Source organism: Microcebus murinus, chromosome 18 (genome assembly GCF_040939455.1).
Source record: "Microcebus murinus isolate Inina chromosome 18, M.murinus_Inina_mat1.0, whole genome shotgun sequence".
Taxonomy (NCBI): domain Eukaryota; kingdom Metazoa; phylum Chordata; class Mammalia; order Primates; family Cheirogaleidae; genus Microcebus; species Microcebus murinus.
In genome coordinates this window covers 8636135-8654695 of record NC_134121.1, presented here as the reverse complement: position 1 = coordinate 8654695, position 18561 = coordinate 8636135, and the positions used below count along the sequence as shown (strand labels likewise).

At 56.7% G+C, this 18561-nt stretch overlaps 1 protein-coding gene across 9 annotated transcripts in view; it reads right to left on the bottom strand.

Annotated features, from left to right (window-relative positions):
- Positions 1-17996, bottom strand: part of PEMT (phosphatidylethanolamine N-methyltransferase) — a 74960-nt gene extending 56964 nt beyond the window's left edge. The window contains exons 1-2 of one of the 9 annotated variants that reach the window (XM_075994073.1): positions 17977-17996; positions 5642-5749 (exon numbers count right to left, since the gene is read on the bottom strand). In XM_075994073.1, the coding sequence (XP_075850188.1) occupies positions 5642-5734 (93 nt within the window). In that variant the 5' untranslated portion in view covers positions 5735-5749; positions 17977-17996. Of the gene's footprint in view, positions 1-5641; positions 5750-11087; positions 11310-12235; positions 12257-16721; positions 16942-17153; positions 17175-17976 lie in introns of those variants that run through there. The other 8 variants (XM_075994079.1, XM_075994075.1, XM_075994078.1 and 5 more) reach the window with 8 other exon arrangements.
- Between the last annotated feature and the right edge of the window lie 565 nt (positions 17997-18561).

Sequence of the window (18561 nt, the reverse complement as noted above, 5' to 3'; positions counted from 1 at the left end):
TGTCACCTCTTCCTCCTTCCTGTCACTTCATCCCTCTCTGTCACCTCATCCTCTCTCCTGTCACCTCCTCCCTCTGTCACCTCCTCCTCCCTCCTGTCACCTCATTCCTCTGTCACCTCCTCCTCTCTCCTGTCACCTCCTCCCTCCCTGTCACCTATCTCCTGTCACCTCTTCCCTCCCTGTTACCTCCTCCTCTATCCTGTCACCTCTTCCTCCCTGTCACCTCCTCCCTCCCTGTCACCTCCTCCTCTATCCTGGGAGCCAGAAGCAGCACACCTCACCTTGCTCACAGCACCACCTACTGTCCAGCCACCCTAGGGCTCCCTCCAAAGCCACTGCCACCAACCAAGGGGCTCTGGGTACCAGCCGGTCAAACATCCCCTGCTGTGGCAAGCCCAGGCCCAGCGCAGCAAGCGGACTTCCAACTCCCAGAGAGGAAAGGCCACCTCTTCCCCAACTAGCTCTCTGGACAAGGGTGACCGACCGTCCTGGTCTGCCCAGGACTGAGGTGGCTTCTGGGGATGCAGGACCCTGAGGTTAAAAGTGCCTGGCTAATGGACAGGCCAGTGTCCTGACACAGACACAGGGTGTCCTCAGTAGGGCCGGGGTGGGGCTGTGGTCTGGCTGGCCCCCATGCGCCCATGCAGGAGCTGCCCGGGCACCAATGGCAGCCCCACCCTCAGGGCCAGAGGGGTCTCAGGCGGGAGCACCGTGGGAGGGGCTCGGAGGGGAGGGGCCACCACGGCCCCTGAGGATGGGCAGAGGGTCTCGCAGAGCAAAGGCCTGGGCGTGAGGGCGGGGCACCAGGCGATAGCAGGAAGCAGCTGGCTGCGCTGGGCTTAGGAGGGGCAAAGGTCCCTGGGAAGCTCCTCCCAAGGCTGGAGGACACTGGCTTGTCCCGTTCGCCTGCTGTGCTAGCGGGATTCCCGACAGCACCCTTCACTCCACAGGGTCCCAGCGAGGCAGGTACATCGGGCGCAGGGCAGTCTCCCTAGAAATCCTTCTAGGTCAGCCGTGGGGCCCGGACACACTGGTACGTCTCCAGCAGCTTTGACGTTTGTTACAAGCAACTGGTCTTCGATAAGAGTTAAGAAAAAAAAAACAAACAAAAAAAACGCACACACACTTTGCTTTTGTAAACAACAGTGGAGCCCAAGGCCCTGTTCTGACGCCACCCGCGTGGGAGAGCCAGCACAGGAGCTCCGGGACCCGGGGTGCCAGGAATCTGTGAGCCTGCTACAAATGACACTGCGTTTTACTTCCCTGCCATTCCTTTCTTTTCACAAAGTCAGGTGAGCATATGCACGTGTCGCAAATGGGGCTGAGCCGTGAGCACTGATGCCACCACAGAAAACTGGTCAAGAGCAGAGTCAGCCTTCATGCAGCCATGAATGCCCCCTGGACGCCCGTCACCGCCAGGCACGGTGCTGGTCCAGGCACTGACGGGCGTCCAGGCGGCGGCTGCTACCCCGAGCACGCCATGAGCCAGGGCTGGGGATGCAGGAGTGAAGCGGGCGCCACGTCAACTCTTCAGGGACGCTCCGTCTAAGGGGACAGCAAAGGGCAAACAGTGGCAGTACCCCTCAGGGGACACGGGACACACGCAGTGGCCACTCAGACCACCTGAGCAACTGTGCCCCTTGGGGGACATCTGGCAACGTCTGGAGGCAGCTCCGACGGCCTGGGCCTGGGGTACTACTGACACCTAGTGGGCAGGGGCCAGGGATGTTCTGGGCGCCGTGTAGTGCACAGGATGGCCCAGGTGTCAGCAGCCCTGACCCAGAGAGCGCAGGTGAGGAGGGGCCTGATGAGGGGACAGTGGAGCCCTGGAAGAGAGGCCAGATCACCCAGCGAAGGGCCGGGCCCGGGATGACCAAGGGTGTGGGTGAGAGGACACCTGGCAGGACGGCCTCCAGGGCCAGGCAAAGAGTGCCCACCCCCTCCCAGAAGACAAGGGGCCTCTGAGCACATCCGGAGCGCAGCAGCCCCGGGGTGGCTGCAGAGGGGCGGCAGGGAGTCTGGCTGCAGGTGGCTCTGGCTGACAAGGAGGGTCTGAGCAAGGTGGAGTCTGCAAGAGGAGGGACAGGACCGGGAGAGGAGGGACTCAGGCTGCAGGGCGGGCCTTGGACCTCTTCCCGGGCCCCTAGAGAGGCGGCCCCCTTCAGGGAGATGGGGAAGGAACAGCAAATCAGCGAGGCCTTGGCCCAGACACCCTGGGGGCCGCAGGGCCTGGACCCTCGCTCCCAGGGCTCTGGCGATTCCAGGCCACAGACCCTGGTCGGTCCCTCCGCAGCACCCTGGTCTTCACATCCTGAGCCTCATCACGGCTTCATTACAAGCGTGTCTGTGCTCCAGGGGGACAGAGGCCATTCACTGGCTTTCCGAGGACACGCAGGATGCCGGTGCACGGCGGGGTCCAGCGAGCACCGGTCCAGCAGACGGACATCGGGCAGAGGAAAGGAACTCGCACGAGCAGCAGGAAGAGGGCCGGAGAAGCAGCGTGGTGCGCGGGGAGGCTGCTTCCAAGGAAGAACAAGTGTTGGCCCCGTGAAACTCCCCGAGACCCAACAAGAGAAGGCGGGAAAGCCTCCCTGGGGCTGAGCAAGGAAGAGCAGCTCGAGGCCTCAGGAACAAGGGCTCTAACAGAGAGGAGGAGAAGCAGGAGCCTGGGAGGGGACAGGAGAGAGAGGGATGGTCCTCCCTCGGTTGCCCTGTCTCAGCCCATGGCCACGCCCTCCCGGGGGTCACTCAGCCCCCCATGCCCTGGCCATGCTGCTCTCGGCTCTTCCTGACCACTCCTCTCAAGCAAGCCGCTGCCTTGGGCCTCGACTGCTGTGCCGACCTCCCAGCCCGCCCTGCCTCCTCTGCTCTGATTTCAGCGCAGCGACCTTGAAAACCTGACTCAAATCCAGATGGTGCTCAGAGTCCATCAAAGGCCCCCGCAGCCCGCACAGCCTGCACCACCAGCCCAGCCACCTCTCCGGCCTGCCCTCCCCTCTCCCTCTGCAATCTCCAGCCTGTGTCTGTTCCTTGAAATCACAGAGGATACTCTCACCCCAGGACTTTTGCACTGGCGTTTCCTCTGACTAGAATGCTCTGCCCAGATACCTGAGAGCCCCGCCCACGTGAGTCAGGTTTCTGATCAAAGGTTGCCCATAGGAGTCCTTGCCTGACCGCCTTCCTGTCTGCCCCCACCTCCTTATCACTTGGTGCTACATGTGTGCACTTACTGCCCCTCCTGGAGTGCCACTGCATGAGGGCCAGGGCCGTGCACCCCAGCTCCGGGATGGTGCCTGCACACAGTAGGCCCTCAGAAAGTACTTGGAATGGATGAACGGACGGCTTCGAGCCCCAGAGGAGACATTAGCAGAACCTGCCGTGAAGATGTGCTGAAATTGCGCACGGACTGCACTCAGCACCACACCTGGGCACAGCAAGTGCCGCCACATCCGGGCGGCCCCTCCTGTAGTGGGCTCTACGTCTGCCATTCAACCAACTGTGGACTGAAAACACTCAGGGAAAAACAGTACAAAATAACACAAATAAGAAAAAACACAGCAAAACAACTATTTACATAGAATGTGCATTGTTTTGAGTATTATTAGTGATCTAGATATGATTTCAAGTATACAGGAGGGTGTGCGTAGGTTATGTGCAAATACTTCCACGGTGCAGCCTCAGTTTGGGCTTCCTGCGCCCCCACATCACAAAGCCAGCTCAGGACCCCCAGCCCCTCGCGCCCCCACACGCCCGCCCCGCCAGCGGCCCACTGAGCCGCAACGAGTTTCTGTAACTTTTCTCCTTCTGAAGTGACTTTGAAGAGTTTGCTCTCTCCGTTACTAATGACCACAAACTGTTCCAGTGAATAATTTTTTCACAATGAGACAAATCAAAAGCTTATGAAAATAAGAAAAAAACTCTCAGGACAAACACACAGATGCAAGCTGCCTGTCTCCCAAATCTTACTGCATCTCAACTAGTGTGGAAGTCTCTGTGGGCCACAACCAGGCTTTAAAATGAACAGCACAAACACGCTGTGGCAAGGGCCAGCGGGAAATGACCCAAGGGGGCTTGTGCATAAATGAAATGTCCCCAGACCCCAGTGCTGGGAGACCCTCAGGCACTAGAACGACTGCCGGCCAGGCCAGGCCTGCAGGGAGCAGAGGGCGGGATCCGGCCAGCTGTGGGGCCAGGTGGAGAGGCCTGTGGACAGCAGTCCGCGAGGCACACCCAACACCCCTGGGGTCAACACAAAAAGCTCCTCCAGCAGGAATCCACGGCCTTTTGAATACCCTGTACTCGTTCCTGTGGCTGCTACGATAAACGACCGCAAACTCGGTGGCTTTAAACAGCAGGACTGCGTTCTCTCACACAGCTCTGGTGAACAGCAGCCCAAACACAGTTACCACTGGGCCAAAACAAGGCGTGGGCGGGGCCGCACCCCCACGGGCAACGGGGAGACTGTTCCTGGCCTCTTCCAGCCTCTGGCGCTGCTGGCCCGCCGTGGCTTGCTACCTCTCCCTGTGTTGTCAGCTCTCCCGGCCTGGGTGTGGCGGCACCCGGGGCCCTCCTGGACCATCCAGGGCCCTTCCCAGCGCGAGCTCCTTGGCGCCGTCACGCCCGCGAAGGCCTTCCGAGTGTGTGCCGTACACGGGAACCTTCACAGGTGCCCGGGACCATGGTGTGGGCATCTTCAGGGCCATGCTGCAGCCTCCCACACACCACACCCTCTTTACCCGTCACCGTCTCGTGCCTCTGGCGTGCAGGGTGTGTGCAGAGACGCAGCGGGAGGGGAGGTGCACAGGCCGTGGGGAGCCCACTCCCCCCAGCACCACCTCTCTCCCCAGATGGAGAAAAGACCCGAGTCATAAACCAGATGAAAAACATGCCCTGTTCTCCCCTAGGACCAAGGGCTCACCTTAAATGAAAACAAGCTGCAACTGTGTGTTGCTGACGCTGATCTTGGCCTTATTCTGCAGATTAGTCTCAAGGGTGATCACGGGGCATCCGGGACTCTGCATCAGCACGTCCGGTGCCAGCAGCCTGCAGCCCCCCAGAGAGGGCCTGGGCAGAGGGGCCAGAACCCCAGGAGCACCACCTCGCAGTGTGGGGCGCACTTCAGACCAAGGCCACAGCAGCGCCGATGGCTCCCACACCTTCCTCAAAGGGCCCAGAGCCCACTTCCCACGCAGCCCACCCACCCCCCGAGTGCAGGCCACCAAGCGTCCCCTTGCACCCATCAACCAGCTGGTGCCACTCTGGTTTCTCCTGTTTTCAATTCCTGTCGGCTTGTTCCTGCTACCAGCACAGCTCGGGGGTGCACAAGCTGCTTTGCAGGAAGCTTCGTGTGGGAAAGATAATGATGTGTAAGGCACACACTTGGGGGACTCACGAGCAAATGCGGCAGGGAGGGAAGAGAGCCCCCCTTGCGGGGCGATGTGCTTCGCGAGCGAGAAGACATGAGTGAGCAGTGGGGGGCGGCTTTCTCCCGCAGGCTCTGGTGACCAGCCCGCGCCCTGGGCCATCCTGACATCAGCCCCGGGCAGCCCAGGGGAGAGGACAGGGGAGTCCAGAACCTCATGCCAGCGAGCGGCAGATGCAGGAGGGAAGAACGGAGTCTCCTGTCTGTCCAGCCACTTACCACGTTCCAGTAGAGCGGATTGAAAGCGATGGCAAGGACGGCCGCCACGAAGCTGGAATCCAAGGGGTCCACGTAGCCCAGCAGCCAGGTCATAACGCAGAGGTCTGCCTGCGGGGACAGTGCCAGCGTCACAGGAGGCCCACCCGGAGACAGCCAGGACCTCAAGGCCCCAGAACTTGGACACAAAGTTACCCTCTGGGAACACACCGGGAGGCTCCGGAACACGCAAGCCCAGCAAAGGTCACTACAGTGCAGTCTCATAAAACGGAAGATAAAAAGCCGAAACCTAACCAGCTGTGTCGTGCCCTGTCGGGAGGGTGGCGGGCGGCGGCCACAGAAGTAAATGTGCCTGGACGCCGGCCAAGGAAATCAGAGCCTCTGAAGATGGGCACCCAGCACCCACGAAGGCAGGGACACCAAGCCTGGGTGTGACTGGGACCCTCCAGGATGGGGGTCCCCGAAAGCCCCAGAGGACACACGTGAAGAGATGTTCAGCCCCAGTAATGAGGTCAAGGCAAACTAAACCACAGTGCCGGGGTGAGCCACTCCTCACCCCGGTCTGCCTCGGGACGAGCCTGAGCCGAAGGCGTGTGTGCCCACCCCCAGCCACCCGCTCCCAATAGGGGGCAAGAGAATGATCAGGGGCAACGAGAGACAACCTCGGTGGCCAGAACCGAGGCCTGGGGAAAGCCAGCGTGGCCGTGCCCGCAGCAGCCCAGCCACAGCAGCGGAAAGGACCGGACCCACATTGGACGACACGTGTCCTTCGCAAACACACAGCCTGCAAGTGAAGAGAACAAGCTGCAGGACTCACTGCCTACACATACATTGTCAGAAAATAACGCAAAACAATGTAGTACTTAACATTCTTTCTGTGTGTGCGCACTTTTGAAAAGACGAGAATGCAATACGCTGAGGCGGCACTTGCTGCCTCTAGAGCAAGCTCCTGGACCTGTTGACATTTGGGGCCAGATCACGGGTGGAGGCCCGGGGCTGCCTTGGCTGTTTCCTTGGCTGTTTCGGCTGATGCAAAGTCCGTCAGAGCTGTGATCTTTCCCCTAAGGCCTACTTTGAGGGTGTGTTTTGTTTTGTTTCCTTTGGGGATAAAGTAAATTCTTTCAAAGAGTGCTTCTGTGTCCCACTGTTTGGGAAGGGGGTGGGGAGGAAAGAGCTCCAGATCTGTCTGAGGGTCACTCAGCCCAGCCAGTCTTACCTTGTGGTGACAATAACCCTTACTGAGCACCTCCTGCTTGCAAGGCCCGTCCACTGACAGGCCGGTGGGGGCAGGGAGGGAAAGCTGTGAGCAGCAGCCCACAGCCAGCTGGAAGTCTTCACTCATACCTCCCCCTCCTCCCCGTTCCCCACTCAACTCCGGCCCTCGGCCATCGACCCCCAGACAAAACGTTGCCAAGCCCCAGCCACTCCCTATCCCATTGCAATTGTCCCACCAGCCAATTGCCCCACCAGCCATTCCTCCTTGTACATAATCACTTAATCCACTCCCTCCTCAGGGCATGGCAAAGGACCTCATGGCCTCCTGCCTTTGGATTCCCCCCAGAGCCCTCTCCAGGGAGCCTCACCTGCCTGCGGCCCTGCACCCCAGGACTCACCTACACACGGCTCCCCCAGCACAGCACTCAAAGTCGGGGAGTCACACCTGCTTCAGATGGCAGGCCTTCCACAGCTTGGTGGTTGCTCACCTGTCTCCCTTTCTGTTCCATCCCAATCACTCACGTAGACCCTTTCACTTCAGCTTCTGCACACGTCTGAAATACCCTCTCTCCCTCTGCACCCCACTAGCAAACTCCTACTCAACCCTCAAAACCCAGCCAGAGCACCTCGTCTACCATTCCCAACAGCAACCTGTCCTGTGTCCTTACTGCATGCCCACAGCAATTACCTGGTTATCCATCCCTGTCTCATGACAGACAGGTCCTTCAGGCTAGGGGCCATTTTTAACAATTTTTTTTTTTTGAGACAGAGTCTCACTCTGTTGCCCGGGCTAGAGTGAGTGCTGTGGCATCAGCCTAGCTCACAGCAACCTCAAACTCCTGGGCTAAAGCGATCCTCCTGCCTCAGCCTCCCAAGTAGCTGGGACTACAGGCACATGCCACCATGCCTGGCTCATTTTTTCTATATATATTAGTTGGCCAATTAATTTCTTCCTATTTATAGTAGAGACGGGGTCTCGCTCTTGCTCAGGCTGGTCTCCAACTCCTGACCTCGAGCAATCCGCCCGTCTCGGCCTCCCAGAGTGCCAGTATTACAGGCATGAGCCACCGCACCCAGCCTAGGGACCATTTTTAGTTGATCATTTTGTCTCCAGTGCCCACCCCCACTGCCTGACACAAAAAGTAAATGTTGGCTAAGTGAACAGTGGCCCTCATTTCATCATGAGTAAAACTCGAGGGCTAAAGGTTGTCTCTAAGGCCCTTTCCACTCAGATACCCTATATGCCTGGGACTCTGGCCTCCTCCAATCTGGTTTTGGAAAAGGGCAGTAAATTGCCAAAGTGGCCCTGTAGGGACTCTGCAAGCAGGCAGGCAGCCAGGCGCCAGCAACGACTAACAGGTCCCTCTGGACACGGGGGCACGGCCTCTTGCAGGCCACAGGGCCAGGATTCACCAGCTCCCAGATGCTGTGCTTCATAAATATTTAATTTCATAGCACCTTTCAGGTGGAGAAATCAAGCAATGTTCTACAAGCATTGGCAGGTGGTGGGAGGGCCAACCTGGGAGAGGTTCCTAGGAACCACAGGGCTGGAGCTATCTGAGGCAGAGGTCAGCCTCAGGGGCCTGACAGTGTAAAGGCCCCGGCCGAGACCTGTCTGTCTCGGGGTGTGTCAGGGACTAGAAGGAGTCCATCAGCCCCTCCCCTGCAGACTCCAGGAAGCCCCAGCGGCTGGCCTCCCCACAGCTCCCACAAAAGGACGACTGGGGCCTTCACATCCTCCTGTGAGACCCGAACCTGCCCCCCTGAATTATCGCAGACACAGGAGCTCACAGCCAGCACGCCGTGACCTTGTGCTAACTTTTTTTTTTTTTTTTTTTTTTGAGACAGAGCCTCACTTTGTTGCCCAGGCTAGAGTGAGTGCTGTGGCATCAGCCTAGCTCCCAGCAACCTCAAACTCCTGGGCTCAAGTGATCCTCCTGCCTCAGCCTCCCTAGTAGCTGGGACTACAGGCATGCGCCACCATGCCCGGCTAATTTTTTTTTTTGGATATATATTTTTAGTTGGTCAATTAATTTCTATTTTTAGTAGAGACGGGGGGTCTCGCTCAGGGTGGTTTCGAACTCCTGACCTCGAGCAATCCACCCGCGTCGGCCTCCCAGAGTGCTAGGATTACAGGCGTGAGCCACCGCACCCGGCCTGTGCTAACTTGTAAAACAACAATTCCCACAAGAATTTATGTGGCACCTCTACAGGCAAGGATTTTATTATTGGCCAGAACGCCCTTCCACGGTGAGCTCTGCAGGAGGCCGCCATCTTCTACAGCAGCATCCCTATTCCCCTGCTCTCCTGCCCGTCCCCACAGTGAGGCGCCATGTTGGCGGTAACCGAAACGCGCTGAGAGTGAGGGTCTGCAGGCGGCTGTGGCCGCTTCTCACTAACCAGAGACAAGAAAAGTCAATGTCTTCTCTCCCAAGCGCCTCCCACGAACCCCGCCATGAGGCAGACACTGCCATCGTCACCACCTTTGTCCTACAGGGTTCTGACCCTCGAAGAGGCGATGCTGCTTCTCCAGGGGGTCCTTGGGGACTCTGCCGTTCCCGGGAGCTGAGGGACCTGGGACAGGCTCGAGGGGAGCACGCAGCCTGCTGGGTGTCGGCGGCTTCTCAGTCTACTAGGAGACCCCGTGGGGCCAGCGTGAGGGTGACCAACTCCTGGGTGTGCCTGAGACCCCCAGGGTAAGCCCTCAGTCCCAGACAGCCCGGCCTGTGCCCCAGGCACTGTGGCCCCCCAGGCTAGCAGGACCCTGAGTCAGCCAGGGAGGACGTGAGACTCCCACCAGCTGGGGAAAGGGAAGCACTAAAGGCTGTGGCCGGCAAACAGTCCCGGAGGCCCTTGAAGGCTTCAGTCACCCAAAGGGGAGGAGACTGAGAAGCAAGGTGGGGGCCCTGCTGGGAAGGGGCACGAGACCATTTTGAGGGGGAGGGCAATGTCCCCAGCCCACTGGAGGCTGTGTACGCTGGCCAGCACGAGCACGCCTCAGACTCCCCAACTTACACCTAAGGTCGGTGCAGGGGTGCATTTCCCACTGTAAATGCAGAGGGAACTCTGCCCTACTTCCCCACAGCCCTGGGGGAACACCGCCCTGTGCAATCTGTAAGAGACCGTAAAGAATTCAACTCTAGCCATTCACCAAATGCTAAGCATCCACTGAGGAGGGCCTTGCTCCAGGGGTCTGAGACAAACAAAATGAAGGGCCCGACTGCCAGTTGCCAAGATCAGTGAGCACATACCGTATCTCTTACAATCCTCTCAGCCACCCTAAAAGAAAAGTCCCATTGTTAGCCTACTTTGAAGATAAGGGCAAAGTTTCCGGATCCAGTGGAGAGGGCAGAGCCTGCCTCAGCCAGCCCAGCCCTCCCTGCCTCACAGGGCAAGTGGAAGACCCTGGACTCGCCCAGCACACGCGATGAAATCACTGCTTCTGGATCCCTAACACTCCCAAGGACATCACCAAGGTGAACAAGAAATAAGCCCCTTTCACCTTTTGCGGGAGCCAAGGTGAAGGAGGGAAACTGAGGCACTGAAAGATTAACCAACTGACACCAGCTGAACCTGGCAGGAACTCACATCCACCTGGATCTCCCAATTAGGGCTGAACTGGTCAAAACTAGAACTTGGCCCCATCATCCCTCCTCCACCCAGGTCCCAGTGCCCTGGGGTCAGCCTGTCTTGGGAGGGCAGTAGGGCGCCCCCCCCCCCAGTCGCCATCAGATAACCCGAGTCTCCTTGAGCAGGATTTGTCTCCTTGAGGAGGATTTGTGTTGCCTGGAGAGGTGCCGGCTTAGCAGGAGAGAATGAGGAATGGCTCAGAGGGGAGCGCCAGGCAGCAGAGGGGAGCCCCTACCGGCTCCCTGCCCCCCACCTGAGAGACATAAAGGTCTCTTCCTGAGTGCTGTCACTTTCTAAAACTCGCTCAGAAGGGCGGACCTCCCTCCTGAAATTGGATCAGCAGAAAAGAAACAAAGATCCGAGTCAGATGTGAGCAGACGGAACCTGAGTCCTCACGCCTGGCTCTGCCTCCCAGTGTCAGATCACCTCGACCGACCCCGCGCCTGTGGGCTGCCTCCACTAAAGGGAGGTCCCCCACTCCCCCAACCCCAACCTCATTCAAGTGGCGGAAGTCGGCTTTCTGCTACCCGGTAATTCTAGGAACGGGATCCCCTCCAAGGTTACAGGCTGCAGAGGCCTCAGAGTGAAGAGAGGCGCTACCCACCACAGCCAGCAGGAAACGTCCACTGAGCGCCAGGAGCAGCCTGGGTCACACAGGTCACCGGCGAATGAGCTCAGCTACTGGCACCCCGAAGAGTCAGTAAGGAAGAGGCTCATAGCAACTTTGCTTCATGGGGGGACGAGGGGACTCCTGGGCGCGATGTTCTGCGGTCAGGGAATGAAGTGCAGCCTGTCAACAGGACCCAGGCTGCGTGTCACATTGTGACACCCAAACAAACAGCAGGCCTGGAGAGGCAAAGTCGCATCGATCGGGAGCCACGTATCACACACGCCAAAGAGCAGGAGGAACAGGGGCTGGAGGGCGCTGGCCAGAGAGGGGGCAGGGTCCTCAATCAGGACCCACCACTGCAAAATGTGTCTTGGAATCACAGCCCCTGCCTCTCCCAGAGCTGCGCTCACGCCCTGGCACTGTCAGCTGAATGCGGGCAACATTCATGTTGGGCAAACTTGGCTCTAAGTGCTAGAGCTTCGTACCTGGCACACAGACACATGAACAAATGTGCCAGATCTTCTTCCTCTAAGGATTTCATTCTCTGGTTGGAGTCGGGGAAGATGTTTCACATTAAGGCAGCCTCCCCACTCCATTTTTTCTACACTGAGGGCCACCTGGCAGCCACAGTCTGGGCTGGGGCAGAGCTTCAGCACCCCTGAGAGAGACCACGGCAGGCCCCCCATGACCAATCCGAGCCCAAGTTTCCCTCCACTGGGATGGGGGTAATGAGACAAAGGCAAGGCCAGGTGTAAAAGTGCAGGGTGCACGGGGTGTTCTGGCGCTGAGGCTGTCTGTCCCTTTTACTCTGCTTGCTTAACATCAACTAATAAGGACCCAGGTCGCCTCGCTCACTTTCTGGAGAGGCCTTCCAGGCAAGACACGCATCCCAAAAACAGAGCCAGAGAGGAGACACCGACCCTAATGCTAGAATTGGAGGCCAAGCAAGCCCTGGAGAGCAGAGACCATCTTAGAATGGCACAGGGTGACAGTGATCTCTAATACAACTGATGATGGCAGACAATTCCTGGAAGGAAACACTGCTTTAAAGTGTCCCTCAATCCCACAGCAACACGACATGGCCAGCAGCTACTCGAGTTCCCCAAATCCATAACTCCTTTCAGGAAGGTGAAGACACTCACTCATTCATCCATTCTTCGGTCAGCATGTGTGTCCCGGGCCACATGCAGGAAGCTGGAATGGCTCATGTGCTCCCTCATCGGTGGGCGTGGGACTCATGGTGGGACCCGGTTTCCTCCACTGGGGGTTACCTCTCTCGGTCCCCTGCTCGGTCCTGAGTGTCACGCCACTTTTCTGTACTTTCACCTCTCAGGGCCCAGGACAGAGCCTGCTAGGTTGATGCTGCCGAGGACTCGGATCTGAATGCACACTGCACGCAGCAGACGGCAGCGGCAGTAAGCTGGCCGGCCTTCAGCCTGGCATGAGCAGAGCGGGCACGGAACAAGTCTTAAAAGAACAAAAAGTACACAACGTACGTTTTCCAACTGCCACAGAATTAAAACCAGAACCAATGACCAAGAAAGATATCCATTAAAGGATATGTACATAGGTCAAGCAGGAAGGCTCAAGAGAAATTAAAAAATATTTTGAACCGAATGAAAATGAGAATACAACACATCAAAAATTGTGGGATTCTGACAAGGCAGAGCTAAGGGAGAGATAGCTTGTATCAGTGACAAAGGAAAGTCTCAAATCAGTAACATAAGGTTTGCCCTCAGAAACAGGAGTAAATTATACCCAAAGCAGGCAAGAGGAAAAATTAAAAGATACGAGCAAAAATCAATCAAATTGAAAAAAAATAGGAAAAAAAAATCATACCTAAAGCTGGTTCTCTGGGGGAATGAGGAAGTTTTTTCAATGAAATCGATAAACTTCTAGCCACACTGACCAAGAAAAGGAGAGTAGACACAATTACCAATTCCAGAAATAAAAAAGGGGACCTCCCTACTGACCTCACAAACATTAAAATTATAAGGGGACACTGTGAACAGGCTACACCCACAAATTCAATAACTTAGATGAAATGGACCATCCTTGTAAGACACAAACTACCACAAGCCATTCACAAAGAAATAGTTCTATGTCTATTAAAGGAACCTTCCAAAAACAGAATGATCCAGATTCTGATGGTTTCACTGTATGAATTCTACCAAGCATTTAGGGGAAAAGAATACCAATTCCACACAATATCTTCCAGAATACAGAAGAGGAGGGAGGGAACACCTCCCAACTCACTTTATGAGGCCAGCATGACTTTAACACTGAAACCAGACAATGACGATACAAGAAAACTGCAAACCAATATTCCTCGTAAATATAGCTGTAAAAGTCCAAATCCAGAAATGTATACAAAGGAGACTACATCAGGACCACGTGGGGATCGCCCCAGGAATTCAGAGCTGGTTCAACATTCAGAACATCAATGTAATCCACCCTATCAACAGGCAAAGGGGGAAAACCCGCATCATCATCTCAACAGAAGCAGAGGAAACCGGATCCCAGAGCTTGCGTCTTGCCCAAGGTTACCACAAGCCTCAGCCCCAGTCTGTCTTAACTGAGTCAAAAAGTACGGAAGACAAAACTGAGGTCCTTGAAAACATCACAAAACAAGTTATCTCACATGATGGCCTGGTGTTTATTTTAACTGAGGTGATAAAATTGAAAGATTTCTAAAAACAATTTTGCGTAGCAGGCAAACATCCTTCCCTGAAAGGCAGTCCAGACCCCCCACACCGGCCATCGGGTTCCGCCTCCAGTGGCTTCCTGCCCAGGTCCCACGTGCCGGCTGTGCAACCAGGGAGACCTGCCCTCCCCTGGGCCCTCGGCTTCCCGAACACGGGGGCTTTGCCGCTTGCAGACAAACGATCAATAATGCATCTCTCCACCCTCATCTCATCCTGGTCTTCGCCACAGCCCCGTTACTACCCCCACTCTACACGCCAAGAAATTGAAACACACTTCTTGACACTCACACCAAGTTAGTGGCTTCACCACCCATCTGCTCACCTGAGCAGGTGAATCCCTGTGGAAAAGGGACCTGATATCTGGGCTTGAAAGGGGCCCACATGGACTGTCCCCTTTTTCTGGGGACCTCAGTGTGCTCTGCCAGCCTGGGTGCTCCAAGAAGCCAGCAACCCTAGGCCCCACTGGAGCCACCTTCTGAATCCTGGAGGTGCCCCTGCTTGTGGACAGCAAGCCGCAGGCCCTGTGCCCGTCCACCTGCCAGCCAGCTTGCTTCGTGCACCTGCCAGGCTGAGAAGTGAGCCTCTGGAATCCCATGGCAGGGAGGGCACAGAGAGGCGAGAGGGGCCTTGGGCAACGACGCTACAGCAGGCACACTCCTCATCCCAATGGGTCGTGTTTTTAAATTAAAAACAAAACCAAGATTCCATACCAGCTGAAGCAGGCCTGGGAGAGAGCTGGCTGCGGGCATGGCAGCCAGCAGTGGCACTGTTCAGTGCGCTGTGGCAGCCACTAGCCACAGGTGGCTATCAAGGGCTTGGAGTGCCACAGGATGAAATAATAGCTCTGATGCATGTTTTCATAACAATAAAATATATTGTTAAAATTATTTTTTATGTTTCTTTTCTATTTTCTATTTCTTTTTACTAAGTTAATGTGGCCAATAGGAAAGTTTAAATTACGTATGTGACACATGCTGTTTCTATTGGACAACACAGGGCGAGCACCCTGAGATCCTGCAACGTAGATGCCCGTAGGGTGAAGAAAAACCTTGAAATTCTCTCGGGCCAGGGACTGACATATCTTAAAACCAGAAACTTTGACAGAGGAGGGAGGAGAGCTCTCGCGTAAGACCAACACATAACACTGAATGTTGTTGATTTTTTTTGTTGTTCTTTAGACTTTTTTTTTTAAGAAAAATTCCTTGGCAACAGGAAGCTTAACTGTACCAAGGGCAGCAGTAGAAAAACAGAATGTTCGTCAACGAGGGTCACCCTGACCTGGCCCCCAGATGTAGCTCTCTCCAGCTGCACAGCCTCATCAAGCTCTGGAGGGAAAGGAGAAAGAGCAGGAGAGCCCTGCCCACATCCCTCAGACTCCCCCTGCCCACTGGCTGAGCCTCTCTCTCGCTTCCAGGGCTAGAACACAGGCCTTGCTTTGACTGCCTCCAGGCAGGCCCCCAAGCTGGGTCTCGGAGGGTGGGGGGACACTACCCCTTGCATTCCATCCTGTGGCTCCAAGTTCCTCCACCCAAGGTAAGGGTGACCCACCCTTCCACAGGGAATCTCTCCTCCAGGAAGCATCTGCCCCCTAAGCCAGGCCTGGCATTCCAAGTGCCCTTTCCACCTGTGATTCGCAGCCCTGCCACTGACCATGTGGGTCCAGAGATGCTCCAGTGGCCTCTGCCTGTATGTCCTCCAGGGGCAGCCCAGGGGCAGTCCTGGGGCTGGTGGTGACCTACTATCTTGATCTGGGTAGTTACCATGGATAGGTTCACGTGGTGAAAACGTAGGAGCTGTACACACGAGACCGACCCACCACTCCTCTAACTAGATATTGTACTTCATTGAAAAGTTTACTAAAATAAGAGCAGTCTTCCTGTCTTCTGCTGCACACCCATCCACGTCAACTGCCCTCACTCCCTCAGGGCAGCTGCCAGCCTTCTCTTCTTGTCCCCCTCAAGGCCTGTGCACTGGGGAATCTTGCCCCACTGGTTCATCACTCTCAGCTCCCAGGTCACCTCCATCAGAGTGGGGACACACCTTATTTTGAGATTTCCATCCCACCTGTCCACCAGTTACTATCTAAAACAATGACTGGCGTTGCCTCCTTCAGAGAACTTTCTGTTTCCAGGCCTACTGTCTCCCTCACCAGATGAAAGCTCAATGAGAGGAGACCCTTAACGGTCCTGACACCAGGATGATATCAGTGAATGAACAAATGCAACCGTGAGTAAGGAATGAAATGGATATATCTTCCTGGCTCCATGAAAAGCAGGTGATGAAAGGGTGGATGAAGAATCTAAGCAGGAGCTTGGATACAGGGGAGAGTGCAGGAAAGAGGAAAACCCATGGGAAGTGAGGGCCTCAGAAGCCGGGAACGGCAAACCATGGCCTATGACTTTGCAGAGGGGGAGCCTCAGCAGGTCCCGAGCCACGGGCCCACGCCACCAGCTAGCCCAGGCAGGGTCCAGGCACGCTCCGGAGCGGCCTCCCGCGCCCTGGGGGATGGACGGGAGCAGGGCCCGAGGGTTGCCACACGTGCACACGCTCCCCACGCACACAACACACTCCCCAACATGTGTGCGCGGCCCCTCCACCTTGCACATGCTCGGTCACGCTCACACTCCCGGGCACACTCTCAGAGCAATTCCGACCACACCTTCCCAGAGACTCACATGTGAGACCCAGACACACACGACCTCAGCCTCACACACTCTCACAGGCGCACGCGGGCGCGCACACACACAAGCCGAGGCTTACACACCAGCCGACACACGCCGCCCCGCCCCTCACCACGCCCCGCCCCCGTTGCCTGGTAACGGTGGCCCCGCCCACCCGTCGTTGGAGGCGGTTCCGGGCCGCACGCCAGGCCCGCCTTCCCGATCCCTCTCCGGGTTCCGCAGCTGCGCGGCGCGAGCAGTACCTGCCTGAAGTCAATGTTGCCGAGGCCTCCGCAGCAGTCGGGCCCCGCCGCCGAGCTGCTCATAGGCTCGGCTCCGCGGGCCCCAGATCCTTTCGCCCGGGGGCCGCCTCAGGAGGGACCACGCGGGGCCCTCGTGCAGCCACTAGCCCCGGAACCCACCCCATAGCGCCGGGGAAGCGCCGCCGGCCGGGACGCTTTCCCGGGACCCCAACCTCTCCCGGCCTTCTGGGAAATGTAGTTCCCCGGCCCCGAGAAACGCCTCTTTTCTGGGGCTCTCGACGGCGTCTGGAAGAGCCGAGAACTACAAGTCCCAGTATCGTTGGCGGCAGAGCCAGCCGGTTCCAAGGCAGTCGTGCGGCAGTGTCCCCTTGGGTCCGGCCTCCCTCCCTGTCCTTTTGGTCTCCGGCCCCTGCACCCGACCTTCCAACTGACCTGGCGTCCCTGTCCTTGGCTGGTGGCGGTGGGGCTAGAGGCCGGCGGTCGCGGGTCTAGGTATAAGTAGCTTCCCGCGCAGCCCCCTGCGGTGTTGGACTTTGGCCCAGGCCACACACCCGGACCCCCGCCCCCTTCTGAAATTCGCTTTTGCCTGGAGGCGGTGCAGGCGAGGCACAGCCCGCAGCCTCCCGCCCCCGCCGCCCCCAGGATGTTTCGCTCAGCCAGAGACCCTTCCTCCCTCACTGGTTGCTTCATTCCTTCTCTCATTCACTCGCGAATATTTGCTGAAGAAGTCTGTGTGCTTTAGGGTCTGCTGGGAGCGACACAAATCCCTGCCCTCACTGCCTCCTAACGGAGACAAAAGACAAGACGTGAATAAAGGATTTTAATTTGGATAAGTACTATGATGGAAAAAACTGGGGACTAGGTCAGATGGTAGCGGGGATGCTGCCTTAGATGTTCTGGGGAGGTGCCAGACCTGCCAGCGTGGAGGCAGGGCAGACTCTAGGAAGGAAGGGGAATGGCATGTGCAAAAAGGCCAGGAGACAGGACAGCTGTAGAGTGCTTCGGGAATTGAGAAAAGACTAGCAAGCTGTGGAGTAGTGACAGAGGAGCGAGTGGGAGGGAAGAGTTTAGATAATTGGGTCCCAAGAAAACCCCTTTGTAGCCAGGTGTTATATAATATGGGAAGTTAGACACAAAGGGCCTACGATGTGCTCAGTCACCCAGCCTGCTGGGAGCCCAGGTAGGACTTATGCAACACCAGCTGCTTACTGATTGGAGTGCCCCACTTCTCTCTACCTTGGCCTGCAGCACTTACCAGTATTGAGCGGTTACTGGGCAGCCACTGTTTGCTCAGTGACTGCTTTACAGATAGATGGTCCCAGTCTTCACAAAACATCCATAGAATGGGACAGGCAGACCAAGGAGACAGGCAGGATGCTGGCTTTGGAGCATGCACTAGCTCTGTGACTGAGTGCGTTTTCCTCAAAAGTAAAAGGGAAATACATGCCAGTAAACTCATTACCCCAGAACTGACCCCTGGGAAGTGACCGACAGGGCTGGGTAGACAGGCTTAAGGGCTGGTTTTCTGACTGACCACTGTTACAAGTCTCAGGAGCCTTTCCTGGCTCAGAGTGTCCAGTCAGAGCCTGCTAGAGTCAGAAATCCCCCAGTGGGAGGGCTCCCAGCAAACATTACCCTCTACCCCTACCATGTGTCCACTTTACTAAAGCCCCAGTGTTCTGCTGACCTACCTGGTCACTCCTGTTGTTTCATTAAGCCAAGAAAATGAATTTTTGTGTTTGCTTTATCTGGGAACAAAGAAAGGCAAACATCAGAGGTCACACCAGAACTGATGCAATCCACCCCTAACTTACCCCACCCCCTGCCACTGTCCCTGTGT